General features: G+C 45.8%; 1 protein-coding gene across 2 annotated transcripts in view; it reads right to left on the bottom strand.

Annotated features, from left to right (window-relative positions):
* The window catches only part of COL4A6 (collagen type IV alpha 6 chain), an 856,046-nt gene that overhangs the window by 176,189 nt on the left and 653,435 nt on the right, over window positions 1–26,422 (bottom strand). Inside the window, exons 21-25 of one of the 2 annotated variants that reach the window (XM_069612628.1) lie at window positions 24,641–24,724; window positions 21,402–21,544; window positions 9,841–10,020; window positions 7,875–8,058; window positions 6,084–6,137 (exon numbers count right to left, since the gene is read on the bottom strand). In XM_069612628.1, the coding sequence (XP_069468729.1) occupies window positions 6,084–6,137; window positions 7,875–8,058; window positions 9,841–10,020; window positions 21,402–21,544; window positions 24,641–24,724 (645 nt within the window). The remainder of the gene's footprint in view (window positions 1–6,083; window positions 6,138–7,874; window positions 8,059–9,840; window positions 10,021–21,401; window positions 21,545–24,640; window positions 24,725–26,422) is intronic. The other variant, XM_069612629.1, reaches the window with a different exon arrangement.

Here is a 26,422-nt window from a genome sequence, read left to right as displayed (position 1 = left end):
CCATCTGACCACAAAAATAAAGATGAAAAGCTGTAGAAGCCAGTAAAAGCTTTATGGGCAAAAAAGGTAAGCACAATAACACCAAGAATTGAATCCTGCTCTAAAAACAACGTTTTAAAATTAATTTCAAAACATGTTTACCAAAGTCAATCCTGTGTGACCTCTATTCTCGAGCATGATGCACACTATGAATGAATCGATGTTTTTGATAAGATGTATGTTTTTCTTCTGATTCTGACTCATTCCGCTATGGTGATGGTATGGGCAAACAAGATTGTAGAGGAGCAGGTGGACGCACTCTCTCTAGTTACCGCCCTCTCGCCCCCCGTCCTATTTGAATGACAGACAAAGAGCCCCAATCGGGAACCTGTGTATAAACCCCTGCAATATTCCTGCAAGTATATGAAAGACTATATGCACTTAGACAACCATTCAGAATATACCCTCACGTTGAAACAGTGGAAGGAAGCTGCCAAGAAGGATGTCCCTTGCCGAGTTGTCGGAATGCAGCCATGAATGAAATGGTGCGCAACATGGATGTACGTTAAACGAAGTTTAATAACAGCAAAAGAATGGGCTAAAGAAGATCTATGAACCTATGCTGAAACGATATGAAAGTACTTAAGAGTGGCGATATAACTGAAGCACTAAGAGAAACATGTACTCCATGATGCAGTACTTAAGTGATTCACTGGTCAATAACTGTAAATACGCTGAAACGCAAGGTAGAAGAATTCATAGAAGCTTGCTTATAAAAGGTATACATTCAATGTTTAGGACTGTCACACCGCTCACCGCACAGCCTACTACTCTTCCTATGAAGACACGCCCCTCCACGTCCACAGCCTCTTCCCAACCAGCACCCAAACACACACGTCCCGACAGGGGTACCTTATTGCCTCATCATGTTTCACGCTATAGGGCACGGCATGGCATGCTTGGCAAGGCTGGAGTGTATCGCCCTTCACGTTTGTGGCAAGCGAACTGGAGGCTCCTTCATCACAGGAACACACACCATTCACGGAGAACTGCGCGACACAGCGCGGCGCGGAGCACGTGACTCGTTGCCTAGCAATACTGCAACGCTTTGGTTACATGCGTCACGTGACAGTTGTCACGTGTTTCCTTTCGATGGATAAAAGGAGTCCGGTTACGGAAAGCGTTGCTTCACAGCTGTTCTCTTCCGGATCACGTGTCGCTCACGCTTCGTTTCAGGACTCTTTCCTTTGTCGGACCACGGCTTTGTTCTAAGGACCGCTCAGTGCCTAACCCTTGCCTGCTTTGGAACCTTGGATATTTTTCTGCCGACCTACGCTCTGCCCTACGGACTGCCTTGTTTTTAGCCCTTCTTCTACCTTGGATCTCCTGTTTTTGACCTCGGACTGCTCTGGTATACTCTACGGATCACGTGTTACATCGGGACTTCGGTCCTGCCTTAGGTGGTCACCTGCCCGGACCTGCTGCCACATCTGCCCGGACCTGCTGCCACTTTCAAACCACTGTCTGACGCCTACGTCAGTCTCCCTGGGACAACGCTCCAGCACTCACAGGTATTTCAGTGCTTTGGATGTTTACACTTAGATTACTGCACTCTGTACTATTACATAACCATATACCTTACCTTGCAGCGCTCCAGAGGTTCTTCCGGTTGTTCCCGCGTCCTGACTCTACGGACTACCACCTTTGGCCCTAAACATCACTCTGGCGGTATTACCGTGGTTGTCAGTCTGATACTTGGGGACAGAGGGATAGCCCATACTCTGCACGACCAACTGCGTAACAAGGACAACCATTACAAGAAGATGGCCGACAGCTTAGGTCAATCAACCCAGCTACCTCAAAATATAAGTCCAGGATTTTAACGAGGATAGATGAGGAAGAAGCTATTTTCCTTGCAAAAAAAGAGGTGGACATTGGCTTGGAACCAAGGATGCTATTTCGAGAGATGAGTCAAAAGCACAAAGGGAGTCTAACGAGCAGAGCATGTGCAAGGACATATTTCCCAAAGATTAGGAGGAACAAGAACATTTACTGATGCCAAATAGTGGACAATTAAAAGGGACTCAAGTTAATATGGGATAGAGTGAGCAAGTCTCTAAAGGCCAAAAGGCGCAACTGCACCCAGTATAATTGAATCAAATGGTGTTAAATGCAACATCGATATGCACAATTTGGCTATTCATGAAGCATGAAGCTAAGATAATGATATGTCTACACTCCCTCGAATGTCCTGAGACAGTGCAGACTGGCAAGGTCAGTCTTCAAACAGAAGGCACTGGCATGAGGCCTACCGATGAGAGAGGGTAGCCTAATTGGGAAACAAGGGGAGAGCTGACATATCTGCAACAACCTGGGTTTCATTTCTATGTATGTGCTGCTAGCAAGCCGAACGTCCAATGCTGGATTTGGGTTGTCAACTAATAGAAAAGCCTGCCATGCATTTTTACATAGAATGTTGCAAAGTATTAGTCTGCTGCCAAATTCTCTGGTATGACAAGTTCCTTACACCACGTGCATAGAAGTAGCTCAGGGTGTGTCTCACAGATAAGAGACAACGGATGAGGGATTAACACGTGCATTTTAGGTAGACATGATTTCCTAATCCAATCCCACCACTTGATAGGTTTTGTACTTTGCCACGTAGGATGATGTCATAGTTGACACATCTTTCATTATATAAATTGAGAATAATCAAAAAGACATTGTGATCCTGCATGAATAGATTTGATGAGTGTTTATTTGCCCTGCTTTACTTCTCTGAGATTAAAGCAGTATTTGACCATCTCCTTTGAGTCTGTCCGGTTTTTTGTTCTGAAATATTGTATTGGTAATTCCATCTAGCACACAATGCTTCAAGAATCCACAAATGGTAGATATTGCACAATGCAAGAAGATCTGATAGATCATATCACCTGGGCGTTGTTTCTGTTACGTGGCAAAGATCTGAACAGGTGATCAGGATAGTTATTATCTGGTTAACTTCTTCTGGTTGCGTGAACAGGCATAAGATGTTGAGGCCACAAAGAAACAGTGCAAAATGTTGCCAAACAATCCACATGCTCTTATAAATGGTACAATTGTAAGAGTGCATGGGCACACCTTCAAAATAGGGTTTTACAAAGCCACCTCTCGCTGAAATGAGCTCTTAAGTATCACTGTTCAATGACACTTTTGACTACCTACTAGTCAAGCGCGTGAGAACGCCCACCTCTTGCAATTACTGGGGTCCCATTATCTGCTCAACCAATGAGATTGATCGTACTGGATGATGCTATAAGCTATACTGTATATCTGCCAACCACCACCACCAAACCTGCAAGAGTCTGCGTCAATCCGTTCCCATCATTAGGACAACACATACCATTATCTAGTAACTATAAGACATGATGATACATAATCAGGGGGGAACATTTCGAGTTGCAATCTACTAGCCAGCCATACAAAAGTCCCTCGCCATCTCAAGTCTATACATACACACAGCACATCATTTTGTTCTTGATAAGAGCCAAATATCACTAGCCAATGGCTAATGGCGAATGCAAACTTTACACCCTGGTCTGATTAAACATTTAAGTAAATGAATACATTATATAAATAATTACCCACGTCCAGCACACTGTTGAATGATATTGACAAGTAAAAATAAAAGGTTAAATGGGCCAGCTATTTTATCAATATATGTAAGAAAGTGATAGTCTACTGGACAATCGATTTATCGTCGGGTTGGGCAGAAGGTCATGTTTTAGATTTCTTGCACTTCTACCTTTTAATATCTTCCTTTGACTCTTTGACCATAGGTACTTCAAAGGCTCATCTTTCATATTCAGGGCTCTGCCCATTTGAGGGTCACTTTCAAGAGTAGCCTCAGTGAGGTTGGGGGAGCCTTACCAGGCTGTAGTACAATGTTTCCTTCTGAATTTCTAGAACATAGTTGGTCCCACTCTTCTTCAATATTGGTTCTCACTTCATTTCACTTCACCAGGATGGATGCACCAGGACACCACATCAACACGGCTCTGACCCTGAACCATTCAAAGCCTCAACCGACCAGGGTCACAGCAGATAACCTGAGAATAGATACTACCTACCCAGTCCCACACCTGAAGATCCGGTTCAGACGCACCTACCAATCCAAACTTTACTCAATATGATACAGCCGGATCAGCGCAGCACCACCAAAGCGAGTCGGCCCACGAGGAACCAGCAACAACCCAACCCACAGGCATACAACTCTAACGGAACCATAAGTACCTGAATCAAGACACAGACCCCACTAACCCAACCCTCAATCTTCTGCATACTTAAACCCACATAAAGCCACACAACCATCTCTCTCACAGCAATCCGCACACACTTTACCACACCGCATCAACAACACATAAACTTCACCCACAGCACTCGAGGCCTCGCTCGATCCGATACTAGCACCAACGCCCAGCACTCGGTGTATTCCGAGCTGAAGCTGCCAACAGCACATCACTTCTCCCACTCTCCTGCTCCCGACTAACCCTACCCGTCCTTCCTGTTTACAGATCCGCCAGAGCGCCTGGGGACCAATCCCGTTGGTGACGGTGTGCTATACAAGTACCTTTAACATAACATAACATTTATTTCTGTATGAATCCTCTGTAGGACTCTCTGGACTTGAGTCTCCCAATACATTAATGACCCTTTGGACCTTTGTGCTGGTCCGGGTTCCTCCAGAGCTCTGAGGAATTCTTTCCTGGCCACGCCTGTTTTTTGGCTCTTTGGGCTTTGCCTTTGGTAAAGGATCTGTCTCTATAAACCCCTATGGTACTTTGATCTGAACTAGAAGCTTCACAGCTTGATAAGGACCACTGTTAGCCCCTTCCTTTGCCATGAACATGACATCTTTGACTCTAGATCTGGTTCCTCGTTTGACTTTGTTTGTGTTCGCGTTGTGTGTGATCCGGGGGATTGAATGGTATGTCCAGAGTACACTTACTATTTTGAAGCAGGGCTTGCCTAGAATTCTCCAGAGCCAACTTCTATTGGTGCTTTAGGCCCTGTTCACAAGTCCTGATGTTTATCTTTCAGAATTGGTCCTATTGGCCTCCTTCTCCCCTCCTGTGATTATTCCAAAAGGGATCTCAGTATCCTCCTTTCTGGCAATCATCTTTTTTTTCTGTGTGTCAATTCGGTCTGCAGACTCAAGATTCAATAATTATGCTAATAAATGTACTTTGCGATTTTTGAGTTGTACTAAGCACTTCCATGTATATGCAAAGTTTAATCTGGCACTAGGACATAATAAGAGATGTGCTAGAAAGAATAGTACTTCTGAAAGATATAGTGCAATAGGGGCCAAAACAAGCAATCTATTTGCTGTTGCAAAAGAGGTACAAGGTGAAAGTGAAAGTGCGGTTGACATACAATCTTATATTCTTTCTCCCAATGTTAATGAATGATGACACATTAGCAACTGCTTCAAAAGTACAATTTAAAAGGCCATCTTGACCGGTTTAGTAATAACATGGAACTATATATTTGTGATGTGCTCTCTGAAGGTGGTTATGGGTGGCCTTACACATTTACATTTTATGATGAGTTTTCTCAAATATTTTGCAAACATCAGATGAAAATAAAATGACCCATCATCATCACCACCACCAATGTGCATGCACGCTTGTGAGTATAAAGAACATAAAGACCATTCTTGATGTGCATACTACATAGTGTGTTTTGTGAGTTACGGCTAAAGAAACGACGACTCATCAGTGATCACTCCTTTCCTGCACTTGCATTGTAAAGTGACTAGAGTTTAGGAAGGCTTGGCAGTAACCATTGCACACAGAGGCAGATACAAACACAAAGCGTAAGAAGTTAGCAGAGGTTCTTAATTTTTGCACAACATGGCTATTAAAAAAGCATGATCTAAGAAAGGTTGCCTGTGAGATACCAACTGTGACTGTAGTCATGTGACTATGGAACAGTGAGATGCAACAATGCGCTCAAATGAGCGTAGAACAACGGATCATGCAAATCTGTGTTCCTGAGCCGCGGTGAGTAAAATGGCACCTCACCGCCACTGCTCTGGTACCTACTAACGCCTATCCTCTCACCTCCCTCTGTGTCTAAGTCTCCATTATCAACTCTGTCCCCGCAGCAGCAGACACCTATACCAGGCAAGCAAAGGAGGACAGGGTTAGACAACGGTCGGCAAGGCAACGAAACCGACAGAGCTCTAATCTGCAGGCCAAACATATTCACAATCGTCTTCGCATATAGTAACCAAAGGGTCAACAGATTTTTAGGATTGCATCCGATTCAACAAAATCAAGGAACAAAGCAATTCCATTGAAAACCCCATTAAGGGATTTAGCTAAAGCAATGCATACAGATCAGCAACGGTCCAACCATCAGATTCTGTGTGCATAAATCAGTAGGGTTTAGTTTACGGATGGTGAAATCCCCTTTTGCGAAATAATAAGGGGTCAGCAGCAAATACACTTTTCTTTAGAATGGTTTTGAAGGAATGTCATATTGTGAATATATTTGGCCGCATAAATATAAATGTTACAGATTCGAATATGCAGCATGTTAAATATATGCATAGCAGAAGGTTTTTAAAAAAACAATTGATTATAAAAGCATAAGCAGAAAGAAAAAAGATACGCTATACATTGCTTTGAATAACCATGAACCATAAGACCCTACAGATGTATAGATATGTATAAATAACCCCAGCCAAGGATTAAGATTTATGGGCTAGAGGAGGGATATGGGGAAACACAAACATGCTCCAGAAAAGAACTTAAAAAATGGGATCCAGACAGAATATTTGGGAATTGCTAATAGGTTCAATTAAAGGGGTTTTGCACCACCCAAAAAATAGTAAATCTATGGTCCCTCTAAAAGCATCAGCTCTGTGATAAACATTAACACATATCCACACAGTGACTGTCTCTGAGTAGTCAGGTCGACGGTTGTATGACCAGACTTATCAATTTTTAATGTAAACAATGAAAATGAGTCCAAAATCTACATAATAACCCATTGGTGCATCAGCAGATTTGTTTACCGGAGGTCTTCTTGCACCATGTTATGCAAATTCCCCTAGAAAAATGCCCCCCTTTTTGCTTTCTATCCAGTTTTATAGGAGGTGTTGTTTTGATGCACAGATGCTGCGCACACAACTCCTCAAAATAAGAGTAAGAGCATCAGTGACCAACTGCAGAGGAGGTCTTGACTTGGTGTTGGTAAACTGAGGTGACACTGAGCTGACGGAAATAAGCAAAGGATTGGCAAAGGGTGTACCCACTATAGGCCGCCACACAGATGGGGGGACAGAATGTCCACACTGCAGATAACAATGCTTCTGCCGAGTACTGAAAGGAGTGAGGAAAATGCTGTGTAATTGTGGAAAAAACTTTGCTTCATTACCCCTGACAGCGTGATGCTCAGGAAAGAACATGTTAATCAAGGAAGCATTGCTAGAAGCAGAGAAAGCCAGGAGTAGGGGCTCTGGCCTGCCAACCCAGTACATTGAATTCACTAGACTTCTAACTGTTCAATAGGCTCATTCTAGGCCATGCCCCTGCAACCTGCATCAAATGATATCACTATAGAGCTATAAACTGACAGGACTGTAAGAGCTTAGCATAAATACACCCTAAAACAGATTATGAATGTAGAACTGAAATGCATATCATTTAACCCCGGTTACGACTTGAGGAATTGCGAACCAATGACGTGTTATGCTGACAGACTACAAATAAGCAAACTCTTCACAAAAATACTGTGTTCAATTGCCTGAAGAAAAGGATTTCACTGCAGTGTAAATTATGACGCAACAGTGGCACTGTATTCATGCTGCCAAAGCCTCATTTACAACCAGTTCATTGCATTTGTACCTTTTTGGCCTTTGACACCTGGTTGACCTGTAAGGCCCTTTGGGCCTGGGTTACCCGGTGGTCCACGCATCCCAGCGGCCCCTGGAAAGCCAAACCCTGGTGGGCCGAAGTCACCGCGAAGACCTTTCTGGCCTTGCTGTCCGGGAAAGCCTTTGTCGCCTGGAAAGCCATATCCACCATCGCCCTGTGCAGCACAAAACATCAACACACGTCTTAAGGCCACTTGCAGTAGCTACAACACATCAGTAAGCGAAGACATGAAGGGTATGCTTCTAGACTCTGCGTGTGCCCATGTGCTAAAGGACAGCACCACACAGAGCCGCCAGATCGCACAATTCAATGTTTTGTATATTTCCATTTTTAGTGATTTATTTTGCATGCACACACACACACACACACTGCCACCACCCCACCCCCAATCCTGCAAGAGTACATTAAAATTCCTTACTTAAATTGAGTGACATATGATTAATATAGCACCTTCTATAGCACTTGCAACACTCTCTTGCTGTAAATGCAAGGCAATGTCAATAGGTCTACAATAGAATGATTCCAGGCATTTTGCTGGCCTTCTGGAGCCATTTTGCCACCTTGAACGATAGCTCAACATACCCCGACAGAACACCTACCTGCGCCTCACTGAGCTGACAGGCGATGGACACTCACTCACTTCACTCACTCACTCACTCACTCACTCACTCACTCACTCACTCACTCACTCACTCACTCACTCACTCACTATGCTACTTTTATCAAAGCAACAACATGAGTTTGAATTATTGCAGCACCCACAGCCACCCCTGGGGTACTATGGGAGCGCACAGCCACTCTTGAAATGGCTTCCCTACAGTGAGCTCCTTTTTTGGGTTAACTCTCTAGGTGGGGGTGGTGGGGCAGAAAGCTCTTGTGATAAAGATTACAATTCAGAGAAAGATTGTGCTTCACGTGAAGGTCGAAGCAGTACTTGATTTCTAAAGTTAGCCCAGAAATGCCTAAGCCGTATCCTTGCTAGAATGTGAAAACCAATCACAGACAGGGTGGAGAAACAGTGCTGATCCTGAAAGGCACACCGGTGGTGGTGTCCTGCTGAAGGCTCGCTCTTCTGCTGGGCCAGCAAATAATGCCTGGCTTCAACAGATGTGTCAGCAGATGCAAACCACGTTCACGTGTCCTTCTTGGACTTCAGCTGCAAGGCCAAGGTCCTGCCTTTTCTGCCACACATCTTAAATCAGGGCCTTCCTTCTGACCGACACATGGAAGCTAGGATAATAATAGCTTTAAAAGCCACTGAAACTTAGGAGGCCGCTACTGGTCCTTTTGTAGGGTGAACTGGCCTCAAAAAATGAAAGTGAGTGCATGGAATCTGTTCAGTAGATATGATGTGCCTGTTGCCGAAATCTATGCGCCCCGGGCAAATCTCTGTGGCGCTGACTCAGCCTTCCACCCTTCCAAACATTATAAGCTGATTACTAAGTGTACAGTGAAATTGTAGATGACTTAGAAAACCTTGCAAACGCCTAAACACACCACAGTGGGTACTAAGGGCCATTTCATTATTGGGGGGCTGCCAGCACTAAGTCACTGATGTGTTTTGCCAGGCTGGCAGGACGACATGTGCAGTGGGGTTCTCCTACAGCTCCCAATGTAAGGAGGTGGCAGGAGGCCCTTCGTAAAGGAAAACACACGCAGCCTGCAGGCAACTGCAAAGGAAAGCCTCTGCACCCAGGGGGCCAAAAGCATGGGGTGGTTTCATGAGGGTTTGACTGATAAAAAATACACGGGAATCCCGTCAAGTCTATGTCCGCCCAGCTACTGTAGCCCTACGCCGGACAGCCTTTCATGACTTGAAGCACTTAGAGGATGTTTGAGAACATAAGGTTGACAGAAAAGTGTATACAAAGCAATTCTCAAATCAATGATCATCCTTGCTATCCTGGAGCTTGAACCATGGTGCAAGCCAACTCACGGGTGGGCCTTGGCGGCCTGGTAATCCAGGGAGGCCTTCTCTGCCTGGCTTTCCAGGAAACCCGGCTGGTCCTCTTTGCCCGTCGGCTCCTGGGTCACCACGTTCACCTTTGCTGGTTCCAAAGGTGGGCTCTCCTTTCTCTCCCTTATAACCTGAAATGCCTTTTGGTCCAGGAAAGCCCTGCAGAGCAGACAATGCAGAATTAGGATGTGATTGTGAACAATAACACATTCCACAACATTTACATCAGATGACTTCAGTGTTTTCTTTACAAGTGAGAATACTCAACAATAAGCATCATATTTCAACATGTTCTTTTACACACGCTTTGTTCTGCCACAAAATCAGTTATAACTCATTGGTGTCGGAAGTGGGATTCTCTCTAATCACAGCATGTTGCGCATGTAATGGCACATTCCTTCAGGCATCTACGAGACCTTCATATTACCTGCAGTGGATCATTGAATGAGGGCATATCTTTACAAACCAATCTTCCTTTGGGACAGAAAGCCAGTCCATCTATGAAAGCTCATAGCACTTATACTTTTGGTTCACTTAGGGGGATGCTATCCACCTGTATAAACTATTGGCATCAATAGTTTAAGAGGTCTTGCCCGAACGACGAGTAGTCACATTTGTTTTGGGCAGAAAAGGTAAAGACTAGTGGTAATATTTTATTAGTTGTATTGGGATCATTTGTAGATATTTGTAATATAAAAAAGGTTGCATTCAAAATATATGAATGGGGGAAAATGTCTGCTTATAGGAAAAGCCCAAAGTGTTCCCTTTTCCAATGCTTGTTATTAAATAGAATCACAATCTGTGCCTCTAGTGGGAAGCAGCCTCAAGGAGCCTTCTACAACCAACAGGCTAATGCAAGACTGGCTCTGTCGCTGTACATTTAATTATTTTTCAATGGTTTCTTGCATGCTCGCTTGCAATAGACAATCACATTCCTTTCCAAAGGCAACCAAACTCAACCTCTATTAATGTATATATTTTAGGGGGGTTTGCCAAAGCCCTGTATGTGAAAAGACTTTAAAAAGCCCACCTTGGATGAACAGGTTTGCACCCCTTAGGTTTAGCCTGAACTACCCAAAGATTTGGTAGCTTTGGATGAGAAGCCACACTTAGCCTGTGAGGTAGGAGGGCTGTGGTGAGGCACACAGAACTCGGTGCATACAATTAGTTCATGGAATCTCTTACACAGTTGGAGTTATATAAAACACTAATATTTATTTTATATGTAATAAGGCTTGTGGCATTCAAGTAAGGAAAGTACTATCGCACAATATTATAACAGGAGAACAGTTGCAATATTTCTAGAATTAGATACTTCAGAATAACAATTAACAGATCACATAATCAAACCTTCTTTAACATGCAAACTTGTTAAAACTTTGATCACTTTTGATAACTTCAACTTAGCCTTTCTTAGAAAGTCCAGCCCTGTCTTGAGTGAGGTTCACAAAGTCAGAGGGGACACTGGGGCACGAGTGACCAAGGGCTGAGGAAGACGAGGCAAGAAAGCAGAGTTCAGAGATCAAAGAAGCAGAGTTCAGCAGAAACTCTTCAGGTTTTCAGGTTGGTAACAGTCAGGTGTCAAAGGGCAACGGCATTAGGAGGTTCCCTCACTGAAATGCCCCAATGAAAAGTGTCCTAAGGCAAGGTAGAGCACAATGGGTTGTCCACTCCAATGTAACTCAAGGTAGGTGTTAGGAACGATTGATCTTTACTGCACCTTTCCTTCCATTTCTATGGACCCCCAAACCTTTTGCTCTTATTTTTGTATCTGGCCTGTTCTTTTTACACTGCAGTGAAGCCTTAAGCTTAAGCCTTAAGCTTCACTATACAGGCTTTTGCTCATCTGTTATGGGGGAACTGACATGTCCTTCAGGCTGTCAGTACTGGGAAACATTGTTTCTTTTAGTCTAGTTACGCTGTTACTACTTTTAGTAACGTTTTACCACTTGTGATAGTTTTTTTGGATCATTATACAACACATCTTATTTGTATTTATTGTGCATTTGTTAGATGCTTATACAACAAGTAAATTGTGTTTCAAGGTGCCCACATGGCAACAGAGAGGGAGCATGGGATTGAAAACAATATATACACTGGGGAATAAAGACAAACCTAATAGGCATTGTTCGTATTCAGAACATGCAAGTGCAATGAGAGAAGAGGGGGGGAGGGAGTGGTGATAAGTGCTGGAATGTCTGTGCTCATGGGTGAGCAGCAGATGTAAGTTGCAAGTATAGTAAGTGCTACGGAGCGTTGAGCTGCAATAAGTGCGGAAGTGCAGGCCTACAGTGGGCTTAGGCCAGTGGGTGCTGAGGTAAGTGCTGTGTGTAGGCAGAAGCGGAGGCGATTGGGTGTGGGAGGCCAGGGCCCCAAGGACGCATAAGGGCCCTGGTCACCAATCATAGCGACTGTGAGGTTAGCAGAGGAGGGAAGAAGGGAATGAGGAAGTGAAAAGGAAAGTCTTGAGGTGCTTCCGGAATTTGAGGCGGTCCAGCTCAAGAGGAACGGGGAGGCTGTTCCACAAGAGGGAGCCTGCTGAAGCAAGAGATCGGCCTCCAGTCCTCTGTTTAGCAAAACGCTGCACACACAGAGAGTTGATACCAGAGAGACGTGGAGGTCTGGAGAGAGAATATTTAGTGATAGCAAGTTGCAGATAGCGTGGTCCCCACAGCCTTGTGGATGATGCAGAGGGATTTGACTTTAAACCGTGCAGCAGTTGGGAGACTTTTTAGGGCAGGAGCGATGCGGTCCCTGGGCTTGAGGCCAAGGATAAGTCTTGCTGCCCTATTCTGGAATAGCTGAAGTGGTTGTAGAGAGGAAGAGGGTAGATTCAAGAGTAGGCTATTGCAGTAGTCAAGCCTAGAGAGAACCAGAGCTCTGGTAACATTGAGCGTCTGGGGGAAAGCGAGAAAAGTGAGAATTCCTTTGAGAAGGAAGAGTTGAAAGTTGGACTTCTTGGCAATGTCCTGAATGTGAGGGAGGAAGGAGAGAGGAGTTGAAGATGACTCCAAGGTTTTTGGCTTTGGATGAAGGAGAATGGGAGAGCTCAGAGTATGGCCAGAGTGAGGGGAAGAAAGAGGAGCAGGGGTCCCAATAGGAACAATCTCGGTCTTGCTGGCATTGAGACAGAGATTGTTAGAAGTGCACCAGGACTGGATAGCAGATAGGCAGTCCGGGATGATGGAAGTAGGAAGGGGATCAGTAGGAAGTTTGAAAAAGAGTTGAGTGTTATCTGCATAGCACTGGAAGTTGGGGAAGGAGGAGGAAATAATGCATGCCAGCGGAGCAAGCTAAGTGTTAAAAAGCCAGGGGGAGAGGTTGGAACCCAGGGGGACACCACAGTGGAGAAGGAGGTAGGCGAGGAGAAGGTGCCAGAATAACCTTGGATGGACGGTCAGTTAGGAAGGAGGTCAGCGAGTCCAGTGCCCGATCTCTGAGATACCCAGGGTATCATGGAGCTGTTTTATGAGGATGGAGTGGTTGACCGTGTCAAAGGCAGAGGAGAGATCAAGTATAATGAGAACAGCTGGAGAGTTAGAGTCCAGAGATGCAAGCAATTCTTCACGGGTGTTCAGAAGAGCAGTTTCCGTGCCTCTGGATGCTCGTAATCCAGATTGATGGTTCTGGAGACTGCCAACAAATTCATTGTGTGAGGTAAATTTGGGGAAGGCTAACGTCTCCAGGAGTTTCGCAAGGAAGGGGGTAATAGAAATAGGGTGGTAGTTAGCTGGACAGGTCAGGTCTGCTGAAGGTTTTTTCAGGAGGGGCGCACAAGTGAGTGCTTGAGGGAGGAGGAAAAAGATTCAGTAGCAAAAGAGTGGTTGCAGAAATCAGCAAGAGTGGGGGCAAGAGAGACAATTTTGTCCTTGATGGTTCTTGAGGAGCAAGGGGGAACCTGTTTGGAGGAGACCTTCATAGAGCGGGCAACTCTGGTGACCTCATCAGGTGTGACACAGGGAGAAGGAGTAGAGAGTATGGAAGGAGGGGGGAATGAAGCCATAGGAGGCAATGCTTGGGGGAGACGGTAGCAAGGGTGCTCAGGATGTTCAGAGTTTTTGTGGTGAAATGTGTGGCCAGTGCGTTGCAGAGGGCCTGCGAAGGAATAGGGGAGGAGGTGACTGCGGAAAGGTTGGCTAGTTCCCTGCAGATTTTAAAGAGTTCATCCGTGTTGTTGGATGAACCAGATACCCATACCTCGATGTGGGCGATTTTCTTGGCACGGATGAAGAGTCTATATTACCCTACAATGTAGTACAATGGGGTACACTGTTAGTTTTGCCCTAGGCTAACACTCAGATGATTTTTGGTTACTCTAGGTGTGCGAAATGGACAAGCTAGGGGCAGCAGTGACCTTTTACCTTATTTTGGTGCATTGCATTTTAGGCTTACTGCGTTTACGACATTTGGCTAATAACTGTGGCTAGTGGTCAAACATGGCCATGCCACAAGGTTTTTCGCTTGTCCTTTGGGTATCTTGTCTTTTAGCCTTCTTCTTGGCCTATGAGGACTTTCAGTGCCTGGGAAAGTAGAGGCATTTTGTGGGCTACTGGAGGGCTATGAGTGTTTGCTGTCAGGAAGTGGGCTGGGACTGTCTGGTCCCAATCCACAAATTTGTGCCAGTGTGTCCGAGTTGTATGCATGAAGTTTGCCACCAGTGGTCCTGATTGGACCACGGCTTGGGTGTGGGCCAGATCTGTCATTGGCTAGTCAGAGTTTCGGCTCTTACTTGGCTTTTGGGATAAGGAGAGAACCCCTGCACCCACTCTGGAGAGATCCCGGAAGAAACTGAAGGAGACAAGACTTCTGTCCTGCTGCAAGACCCGCAATGAGACAGGAGACCTGTTGGAAGAAGGCTTGGTGACCAACTTCTGTTGCTGTCCTGGGAGAGCCCTGTCTTGGAGGTGATCTTCAGCAGTCCTGCGAGGGGGCTGAGACCCTTACAGTGGAGGGACCATACATTCTTGCCGTCAGCTCGGAGTCCTACGAAGAAGAGCCTTTTGAAGTGTCCTTGGACCGCCCAGTGGCTGACCAGCTCTGAGTCTGGGATACCGTGCTGCAGACGTGTTCCGAATTGAGGTCTGGAACTTGGGGGATCCTACAGCTTGTGCAACAAGACTTACCTCTGCCAAATATTCGTCCTCCTAGCTTCAAAGGGATCCGAGATAGGAGGTAAAGTCTGACTGCGGGACGTGAATCCCATTGTGTCATCGTGCATCAGTGGCGGTCGTCTGAAACTAGTTAGTCCTGACCTGCGTGGGGCTCTGCATCTAGTTCTTTTTGATTTCTTCCCTGGAAGACCTTGCACCAGCATTAGTCGACGATCGGACAAGTGTTTGAACCTGCAGATCCTGGGGATCAAGGGCTGAGGCTGACAGTGGGAAAAGCATCATTGGACATTCTTCAACCAACCTGCCAAGTCCTGTGAAGAAATGGAGTACGAGGGTTTAGTTGTAGCAATACTTACCTGCACCCCTAACTCCATTTCAAAGGTTTTGGTAACTTTTAGAAACTTTGTATTAGTTTGGATTTGCCATTGCTTGTTCACACAAGCACTCTGAAAGTTGGGAACACGTTTATTAGTTAGATTAACTTGCCCCCTAACAACTGGAACAATTCACTGGACCCCAGAGACTCTACCTTAATTATTTCCAGCTTCACAAAACTACATGGATGTTTGCTGAACTTTTGGGCACAAGGCCCCATACATCTTAGGGGTGGACTTCTGAAGTTAGGATTGAATCTCTGTGGACCTGTAGTGTTTATACTAATCCTTTTCAGGGGTTTGATATGTATTTTTTCCTACCCTAGTGATTGTGTACATGTATCATAGTTTTAGGGTTGAGTGATATTATTACCGGTCAGTAGTCATTTTTCAATGTATTATTTGGCCATAAATAAAGAAGAATTTGTATACCTGTTTGTCTAAGTTTGTTGTTGGACTGCTTCACTGTGTGTGCTCATTGTGGACCCCTTACAAGGTCACCACCTCCTGAAATGTAGCCTAGACCACTCGTCTAGCTACCTTGAACTGGTTTGGCCACAGCTCCCAGAGTTGTCCCTGTCACAATACTAGGTTGGCCTTCTATACATCTAGAGTATAGAAAATCAGTCCTAACAGTAGGCAGCTATCTGCAGCCCCCAGAGGCACAGGATCAACAAAGCAATGCTCCAGGTAAGTAACTAGGAGCAGGACAGTACGTTTAAGCAAATAAGCTGATGCAGCAGGACGGTCCCCACGGTGAGGGAACAGCAGACCCTGGTTTGGGTTTCTCTGTCTTGGTGACAGAATGAAGAACTTGCAGTGGATCTGCCAGTTGCTCTCATGTAGTCAGATGCCCAGTAGAGGATATGTTCAGCACTGGCTCATTGGTGTTCTTTTCAATGCTCAGATGAAGGACAATTTGTTGTGCGTTAGACTTTACTCCGGTTCCCGGTCCTCGTCTCGGCTGAGGGGACCTTCAGGAATGGTATCCAGTCTCTGTAGTTCTCATCTATCTTTATCTCTACCTCTGGTGTCCCTCAGGGGTCTAACCTCTCTCCCTGACTGTTCAACCAATACCTGCCACTTCTTGCCCACCGCATTGCTGCTCTCTACCCCAACTTCCAGAGATATGTGGATGACACTCAGCTCATTTTTAGGCTACCTTTGGCCACCTCTTCTTTGACTCTCATCTCTGAGTGTCTGTGTGCTATCCAGGAGTAGTGTGCCGCCAATGATCTCTGCCTTAATGTCAGTAAGACTGCAATTCTCCTCATCAGCACACCTGCTCCCTCCTTTCCTGTCTCTCTCTGGCCGGCCTCTCTTGGCCCTCCTCCTGCTCCCACTTGCGAGGCAAAAAACCTTGGGGTCATCTTTGACTCCACATTCTCCTTCTCTCCTCACACCTCTGACGTCTCTAGGAAGTCTCACTACTAGCAGCACCTCCTTAGAGGTATTCTTCCTTTCCTCTCCTTTCCCCAGAAGCTCACTGTCTCAAGAGCTCTGGTTCTCTCTAGGCTGGACTACTGCAACAGAAGCCTTTTAATTCTGCCTGCTTCTACTCTCCGCCTTCTGCAACTCATCCAGAACAGGACTGCAAGACTTGTCCTTGGCCTCAAGCCCAGGGATCGTATCTCTCCGGGACTGAAATCTCGGCACTGGCTCCCAGTGGCTGCGAGGATTAAGTTCAAAACCCTCTGCATTGTCCACAAGGCCTTCTGGGGCCTGTGGCCTCAATACCTTCAACTCTCTCTTCCTAAATAGCTTCCTTCTCGAGTTCTTCGGTCATCCAACTCCAACTCCCTCAGAGTCAGTCGATTCTCCTAGCAACGAGTTGGTGGTAGATCTCTTTCCTGAGCGGGGACCTCCCTCTGGAACAGCCTCCCTGCCTCCCTGAAACTTGAGGAGAACCATCTCCGGTTCCGGAAGCACCTCAAAACCTTCCTCTTTGCTTCTGCTTTCTCTCCTCCTTTCCCCTGCTGAATTTCTGGTTGAAACTTTACCTGCCCATCCTCTGATCTCGGGCCCAGGTCCCCTCCCCTGCCAGTTACACACTTGTGTTACACACGTGTGTGGGTTGCCTCCCTGGCAACCCACGCACTTGGCGACTGTTTTCTGTATCCCTACAGCCCCCACCAGCACTTGACACCTCCAGATGTCTGAACTTACCCTTGCAGTTGCCACCAGCTGGCCCTACTTCTGTTATTGTTGTTTACAGAGGCGTTGCTAGGGGGGGGGGCTAAGGGAGATACAGCCCCTGGTCTTTTGGTTGTAGCCCCAGGTAGAATCTCAGGAGCTACAACCAAAAGGCTAGCTAGCCCCCAGTCCTGACAGTTCTGACATCAGTGTAGCCCCGGGTCTTTTCCAGACCTAGCAACACCCCTGGTTGTTTATTCTACTAACCCTTGTACTGCACTGTCCCCTTCCCCCCCTCCCACTCCGCACTTTCCCTCTACCCCTTCCCCTGCACTTGCGCAATATGAATGACACTCGGCCTAGAAGGATCGCTGTCTCTGTCTTCCCTCTGATCCCCCTCCCTTGCAACGTCGTGCCTTGAAACACTTGTGTATAGGCGCCTTATAAATGCCATATCACATCATATCATATCATATCCCCAAAGTTTTGGATGAAACCGCACTTCAGAAGACGTTGCACCACAAAATGGCACAGGACCCCAGGCATTGCTGAATTGCGAGCCGTGGAGGTTGCAGCTCTTCCAGAAAGGGTGCAAAATGCAATTCGTCTTGGGACTGGTTAGGCCCACCAGACCAAGGGAGGAAGCTGTCCTCTTCAGAGCTTCCCTGTCGCACAGAAGTTGAGGTTGGGGCAGCAGCGGATACTTAGATGGCTCTGGTGGTCAATGTAAGTGGCTGCAGACCTTTTTTTTCTTCTTCTTCTTCATCAAAATCTTGGTTCCAGTGGTCGACTCTGAGATTCAGCTCCAGGACCTTCGCCATTTATGCAGGAAAACCAGATGAGCCCACCAATCACCAGACATGCACCCATTCAAACTTAGAGGGTGGCTGTCCAATGGAGACAGCCAGCCTTCCAGCACAGACGGGTTTCTGGAAGGCACACTGCAGGACAAAGACCAGGGGAGTTTCAGTCACCTCATACACCTCCTGTCCTCTCAGGCACGCAGAGTCTTTGCAGGCTTTCCAAAGGAAGCTTGCCAAAGACAAAAGACCCAACAAGACCGCCCCCACCAAACTAGGTAGAAGAAGTCACCCAAGAAAGGACAAGCCATTGAGAACTAGGCTTCAAAATGTACAGCCACCATTATAGGCAAATGGTGACCTTTGTGTCCCTTACTGCAGCTGCAAAAAACGGCCTGTGACAAAAGTCCACAAAAAGTTTTATAAAAAGGTACATTTCCACCAGCCTGTCAGACGATCTTGTCACAGTAACCAAAAAATAATGGGAGAGGTGAGAAAAGGGAGACATTGTTTCCCATCAGCACTCCACTTAAGGTGGGGTGTGCTGATCTCGCAAAATAAAATACAGGTGGGACAAAAAGTGTCCCCTGTGTTATCACAGGTCAAATACAAATGGAAGCTCTAGGAACTCCCAGCAACGCTGCACAGAAAGTTCTTTGTGCTGCAATAGGAAAAGGTAGATGCCAGAAAGGTTGAAGGAAAGCATATCTCCATTAAAAAGTACCAAAAAGAGGTAACAAATGTTCCCTTGGTTAGAATAAAAGAATGAGTGAGAGGGGAAAAAGGTTCCCACTCGCTCAGTGGAATCAGTCTAAAAATCCAATAGTCCAGCAGAAATGCTTGGGGACTCACAAAGTGGAGAGAATTTCACTCAAAAAGGACAATCTCCCTAACAATATATGTGCACTAATACAGGACGTGGTACTCTGATGAATTCCTCTTCAGTCCAGGAGCTGGCGAAGCTGCATCAATGTTGGGTGAATTGAAATCATCTGGTAAAACAATAATTTTACAATCCCAATTCTTCCCCTTGTTATTAGTTTGAAGCCTTTTCAACAGCAACAATCTTTTGTTTTGGTGTCTTGTTTTAACCTTTAGTGTATTAGTATTTAATTTACTTTTGTAATGTTGCAAAACACCAAATTGCCGAAATTGACTTTACTGTGCCAAGTGGAGTTTGTAGCAACATTGTTGTTATTGCACTCAAACATTTTACCCCTGCCTTGTGCCAATGTTGTGCAATATTTTGTGACCAGAAATCACAATGCAATTAATTCCTATCTACATTAACCCCTTCCTGGGCATACTCTTGGAGAGGATGACCATCCACCAGCTTATCCATCACACTGAACATATTGGTTGTCTCCACGGCTACCAGTCTGGCTACAGAACTGCCAGAGGCACGGAAACTGCTCTCCTGAACACCCGTGAGGACTTGCTCTCTAATCTTGATTCCAGCTCTTCTTCCGTTCTCATCCTTCTTGACCTTTCCTCTGCCTTTGATGCGGTCAATCATGCCACCCTGATAAATTGGCTCAGTTCAAGACCCTCTGCATCATCCACAAGTCTTTCTAGGGCCTGGGACACTGCTACATCTAACTCGCTCTCCCTAAATACCTTCTGCTAGAGTCCTTCGGTCGTCTAGCTCTAACTCGCTGCAGATAAGACGTTTTAACAAGTAGAGAGTCAGGGGTAGGTCTCTCTCCTCCCAGGTGCCTCCCTCTGAAATGGCCTCCCTGCCCCTCTTAGACTTGAGCGGATCTCCTTAAGTTCCGGAAGCGCCTCGAAACCTTCCTTTTCTCTTCTTCCTTCCCCCTCCCACTCCCCTGCTGATGTCCCTGCCTCCCCTAGATTGGCTGCCTGGTTCCTTCAGAGTCTTACAGGGCACCAGGCCCCCCTAGTCCAGTCTACCCCTGCACTTGGTCTCCCCTGACCTCCCCGCTCATCCTGCACTTGCCCTTATGGGCCCCTCCCCATACACTCTCCTGGCTGGGCCTGCCCCCCTGTAGCCATTCCAGCGCCTTAACTCACACTTAGCGTGTGCACCCCCCTCCTCTGCACTCCCTGCTCTCCCCTGGCCACCTGGCCTCCCCTGGCACTCACCTTCTCACAGGCCCTTCTGCCATGACCTAGACTCCCCCCCCTCCCATCCCCTTCACGTCTCGTTACTGCACTTGAACGATCTGAATGTCACAAGGGCTAGAAGGATCGTAACTGTTTGTCCCACCTGCTCCCCCACCCCCGTCCTGTTGTGCCTCGAAACACTTGTGTATAGCTGTATATACTTGGGTATAGCTGCATAATAAATATTCAATTAATAAATACATACATTTATTTATTTTTGCATTTTGTTTTTATTATTTGGAGGGCACAATGATCACTGGAAGCATCATGATTAAACAGAAACAATAGCTTGATATTTGCAAATAGTAACATCCTATTTTGCTGGGATATTATGTTTTCTTTGACAGCAGGCTGCTCAATTACTAATTCAAATAGAGAGTAGACCAGTGTGCCATCATTGTCTTGGATCCCACTATACACAGAATTATTTGGAAATGACACCATAGTTAGTGCTGCTTTAGTCTCTTAATCGAAAAAGGCCCAAAGTAATTTTACCTTCTTGAGTCATTGCAAAGAAAACATTCTCACAAATACTCCTTGACCACATTCCCAGGTGTTGGGGATGTGCCCCGAAAAGGGAGCATGTCCCTAGTTAGCACCATGTAAGTGATCTGAGACCGGGACCACGTGAGGACTATTACGTGATCCTCCTCATGGTGTCCAGGGTTCATCGTCCTTGGGGATGAACCCGGCTCCTTTGGTTACCTCACTGGAGGACCCAAAAGTGAGGCATGGGACTTTGTCACACCAGTTCGTTTTTCTCACAGCTAGATATTACATTTAGATATTTCAGAAACTTTAATGATAGGAAGGAGTCTCCAAAAAGAAAACACTAACACTGAGTGTGTTTCTACTTTATTTAATTAAATTATAAGCATAAAGGTTCAGTGATAAAAAAAAATAAAAATAAAAAAAACAGCAGAATCAAAGCAGGGAACAACTGATGAAACGATGCTACTTGGAGCTTCATTTATTACTGTGTTTCCAAGTATACTTACTGGAGAGGCAGGCATTCCAGGGGGTCCCATTACACCTGGGTCACCGCGATAACCTTTGAATCCAGGAAAGCCTGGGATGCCCGGCTGGCCTGGTGGGCCTCTTTCTGTGCCATCGCTTTCACAAGCACAAAATCCTGCCTCACCTGGAAAGCAAGCAGAGATTGTAAAGGCATTAAGAAGGAAAGACATCAACAGGCTTACAGAAGGCAATCCATTTGCACAATCAATCGTGAACTTCACCTCATACCCGACTGTCTTAAAAATCAGAGATTTACATTTGTCAAATCACATTTATTTGATGGCTTATTGTGCTAGAGCCTATCAATAATGTAGCTTTCCACATGAACCATGTTAGGAGACCTTTTTGCTGCGGTCTGCGACCTTTGACATTCCAGATGTGCTGGACCACAACTTCTGTTTACCCTAGCCAGCATAGTCCACAAGGACGATTAGAAGGTGTGACAGACCTGAAGGTGGAATAGTTCAATGTAATGGTTGTAATGATATTGTATTCAATGATGCACGCAAAGGTGACTTGCACACGGTATCTTCAACGTAAAGCTGTTTACTGGTTACAGCAAACATATATGCAGTCATCTTAACATGTATATTTCAGTAACCACCGGTCATCCCTCCTTTCCCTTGTCCGATATCTCTCCCAACTGTTTCTATGGAATGCTCATAGAGCCGGCAGATGGGATTGTTTGTTAAAGCAGAAAAGTGCAGGATGTTAGGGGAGTTTTCCTAAATTCTACCAGCAGGTGAGACGTTAAAAACGATCCCTTGGTATACAGGCCCCAACTCTTAGTATACCTCTGTACTACCTGAAGGTTTGGTAGACTGGCAGAGCAGCCAGGCTTATTTTAGGAGGAGAATGTGAGCTGTAGATAAGTACAATGAACTTAGTAAACACATAGGGCCGAAGAAGCTCTCACACACTTACAGTTATAGTTAAATAGACATGTATTGTATATACACAAGGCAAAGTTATGTTGAAGAAAGTAATATTTAAACTAATCAACCCACTAGAAAACATCAGTAATACCTCAGGTGAGTAAACCACTAGTGATGAAATGTACAGTTCATGAACACAGTAAGTAAGATCACTTATTATAGTCAGTTGTAGGAATAAAACGGGTAATTTAGCAATACCAATTCAATAATTTGATAGGCTTATAATACTTGCCATAGGCCACAAGGCTTTAGCAGTCCATCCCTAACTAGTTGTGAGTTCTTCAGAGTCAGTTTGGAGGGAATGCAGGTAAAACACAGAAGCAGATAAGGTAAAGGGATACTTTGATTATTAGTCAGTAGAATGCTTTTGGTGGTCAAAATGTTATCGGGGACCTTGGAAAGGACTCCCTATAGGCACACAAGCATTAGGTCTGGGTGAATGGTATGGGTGAACACCCAAACACTGGAATCAGCACTCCAGTAACAAAGGAGAGACTAAATGGCTTGAGGTAAGTACTACCCCGAGTCCCACAGTACCTGAGGAGTGATGAAGATGCAGGTGGATTCTTTCACGATGCAACATCAGTGGACCCGGTCTCCTGTTTCTTGTTCATGGTGATGAAAGGAGGGACTCTGGAAGGAATGTTGCAGCAGCACTCGAGAGAAAGGACTCTCAGCAAGGAATTCTTACTACCCTCACGTCTGTCTGCAGTTTTGGCATCTTTTTACAAGTTACAAGGAAGTTCCAAGGATGAATCGTTACTGCCTGGTCAATCCACCTCAAATCTTTGGTCCTACACTCTGGTGACAGGGCTTTGAGGAGGAGGATCTTGTCTCTGGAGGTCCAACTGGCGCTCACCAAAGTTCTGGGAGGATTTGTTCACAGGTCGATGATGCACTACAGTTGGGTCGGAGGTCCCCTGGTATTGGCGGTTTGCAGTCCAGGAAGATCACAGTACGTTGGAGGATAGCTCATTCGGCAGGTTGTCTTATGGCTAGTTGGTCCCACCAACCAAAGGAAAGGAGTCATCCTCTTCAGAGCTCCTCTGTCAATTGAAAAACAGGGTCAGGACAGCAGTGATCTCTTTGCGGTTACTGGAAGGTGTCTGTCTAAGGCCGTGTTCTTCTTCGAATCTTCTGCTACAGTGGTCGACTTGCCTTCTGCCCCAGCAACCCCACCTTTTATTAGGATTTTACACTCCGCCTCTGCAAACTGTCTGTGCAGCTTACAGAACCGGGCGGGTGGCTGTCCAATCAGGACAGCCACCCTCCCAGTGGGAACTGGTTCCTTTCAGGCACACCAGAAGACAAAGGACAGTGGAGACGCAGACATACGGGAGCCTCGGCGGGCTACACAAAGGGTTCCCGCAGAAGACCAAACTTAAATCAGGACCCCCACTCCCAGGATGGGAGAGGAAGGAGCAAGAAAGAACAACCACAAAAGAAATGGCAAACAAAGGAGCCACCATGTTGGAACAAAGGTGACCCACCAGTGCATAGCTGCAGCTGTGATTACAGCCTGCGATGGAAAATAACACAAAAGTCAGTAGAACTCGTCTGCTGCCACCAGCCATAACTATAGGGTTGTTACTGTAACCACACTGTTACAGGAGCAGAGAGAAAGGGGATGCAAGGTACCACTCAGCACTACACATATGGTGGTGTGTGCTGATCTCTCAAAAGGAAAAGCTAAGAAGGATAAAAAGTATGCCTCTAATCTTGAATAGTTCTTAAGAAATATATAACAATATAAAAAGGAGAGCCCAAAGGGCCCCCAGCAACACTGCACATAGGGTGCTGTGTAAACACAGATGCCTTTGAAAAGGTACGGAGGAAAGCATGAATACAGAAAATAAAGCAAAACATGCAGAACAGGGTTCCCATTATCAGAGCAAGAAAGAATGAATGAGGGGGAAAGGCTCCCCTCATTCACGAGAATAAGAAAAAGGTCCAGAAGTCCAGCAAACAGTGCTGGGGGCTCACTAGGAGAGGGGATTAAGCATAACACTTATACTTATACATACAGAACAGGGTTCCCATGATCAGAGCAAGAAAAAATTAATGAGGGGGAAAGGCTCCCCTCATTCAGGAGAATAAGAAAAAGGTCCAGAAGTCCAGCAAAAAGTGCTGGGGGCTCACTGGGAGAGGGGATTAAGCATAACACTTATACATCTCCATAACACAGCATATAGCACATCTAAAAGGTTGCTATGGTATACACTTCCAAAGACATCTAAGGCGCTAAAACAACATATGGGGATATCAAATGTCGAATAGACTCTTACCTTTGAACCCTGATGGCCCAGGTCTGCCGGGGATGCCTCGGGGCCCAGGTGGACCAGGTCGCCCTTCCACTAGCCTTTCAGGACCTGTTTGAGAATTATACAGCAATAAAAGTTATAAGTCTTACAACAAAATGGAACAATTACCAACTGACCATCTTGCATAGAAATCATGGAAACAATTTGCTGTTACGTACAGAGGTAACATTTAGAAATATACTTCTGTAAGCAGGATTTTATATGCCGAAATAGCCTGATTAACTGCTTCAAGAAATATCTCACAAAGTTATGGAAAATACAGAATCCTCAAATACCATTTTACAACGGGTAAAAGGCAAGAAAAATGTTAAGTGCAGATGTATGTTTTCCAAATACACAATAAACAGAACATGTATGTCCCAGAACAAAATGTCTTCAAAAGACCACAAAAAAAACAAATGACAGTAAAGCTTTGATGAAAAGTTCAAACTGGATGACTAACCAACTGTTAAAGCTTTGATCCCAGAGATGTGCACCCTAGATGTCACAGTTAAGGCAATTTGCATTCCTCCGAGCTCATTTGTATTCTACTGGAAGCATCTGAGGTTGCTAAAAATTACTGCACTGATTTTGCAGCACCATTTCTGTATTCTTTTATTTTCCCTTTTTGATTCTATAAATTCTGCAGGTTTGCACAACTCTTTGGTGAGAATAAACATTCCCTCTGGCACTTCTGGTGTGAAGTGCTGCATACCTTTGATTTTTCCCTGGACTCGAGTCCCGTCTTTTCAATTAGAAATCCTCACCTAAGTGTTCAGAAGGGACAAAACTGACGAAGAGGCCCCAGAGAAACTGTAAACCCCTCATTGTCATGGTACCTCCATAGAGATCAAAGTGAGTGGCAGGGGATATTGCACATATTGCATTATCTTCTCATCTACTCCCGAATCACCTTGATCCCCTGAGGGTCTCCTGGCACAGTTGGTTTTGTGGGCTCCACTGCCAGGCGGAAGCTCTGAGTGAGCTTCATCGTCTTGATCCCTTGAGGGTCTCCTGGCACAGCTGGTTGTGTGGGCTCCACTTCCAGGCCGTAGCCCTGAGTAAGCGTCATCACCTTGATCCCTTGAGGATCTCCTGGCACATCTGGTTGTGTGTGCTCCACTACCTGGCAGAAGCTCTAAGTGAGCTTCATCACCGTGATCCCTTGAGGGTCTCCTGGCACAGCTGGTTGTGTGGGCTCCACTGCCAGGCGGAAGCTCTGAGTGAGCTTCATCACCGTGATCCCTTGAGGGTCTCCTAGTACAGCTGGATGTGTGGGCCCCACTGCCAGGCAGAAGCTCTGAGTGAGCTTCATCACCTTGATACCTTGAGCGTCTCCTGGTACAGCTGGTTGTGTGGGCTCCACTGCCTGGCCGTAGCCCTGAGTGAGCTTCATCACCTTGATCCCTTGGATCTCCTGGCACATCGGGTTGTGTGGGCTCCACTACCTGGCAGAAGCCCTGAGTGAGCTTCATCACCTGGAACCCTTGAGGGTCTCCTGGCACAGCTGCTTGTGTGGGCCCCACTGCCTGGCAGTAGCTCTTAATGACATTTCTTTTTGCAAATCTTCCCCTTCCTTCCGATGTGCTCCCAGCGCCACTGCTGGACTTTCTGGATTTTTATCATTCGACTTAGAAGGCACATGAGTTCTATCCAACCTTACCCCGCTGTTGCAATTAGTTTTGTTTTGGGGACACTGGGTCACCTTTTTAGGTTACCAGTGCTGGGTGACCTTTAACTTTGCTCTGGCAACTGTATTTTCCTTAC

This window comes from Ambystoma mexicanum, chromosome 5p, assembly GCF_040938575.1.
Source record: "Ambystoma mexicanum isolate Mex_15411 chromosome 5p, UKY_AmexF1_1, whole genome shotgun sequence".
In the NCBI taxonomy this organism is placed as follows: Eukaryota; Metazoa; Chordata; class Amphibia; order Caudata; family Ambystomatidae; genus Ambystoma; species Ambystoma mexicanum.
This window is presented reverse-complemented; position numbering and strand designations above follow the sequence as displayed.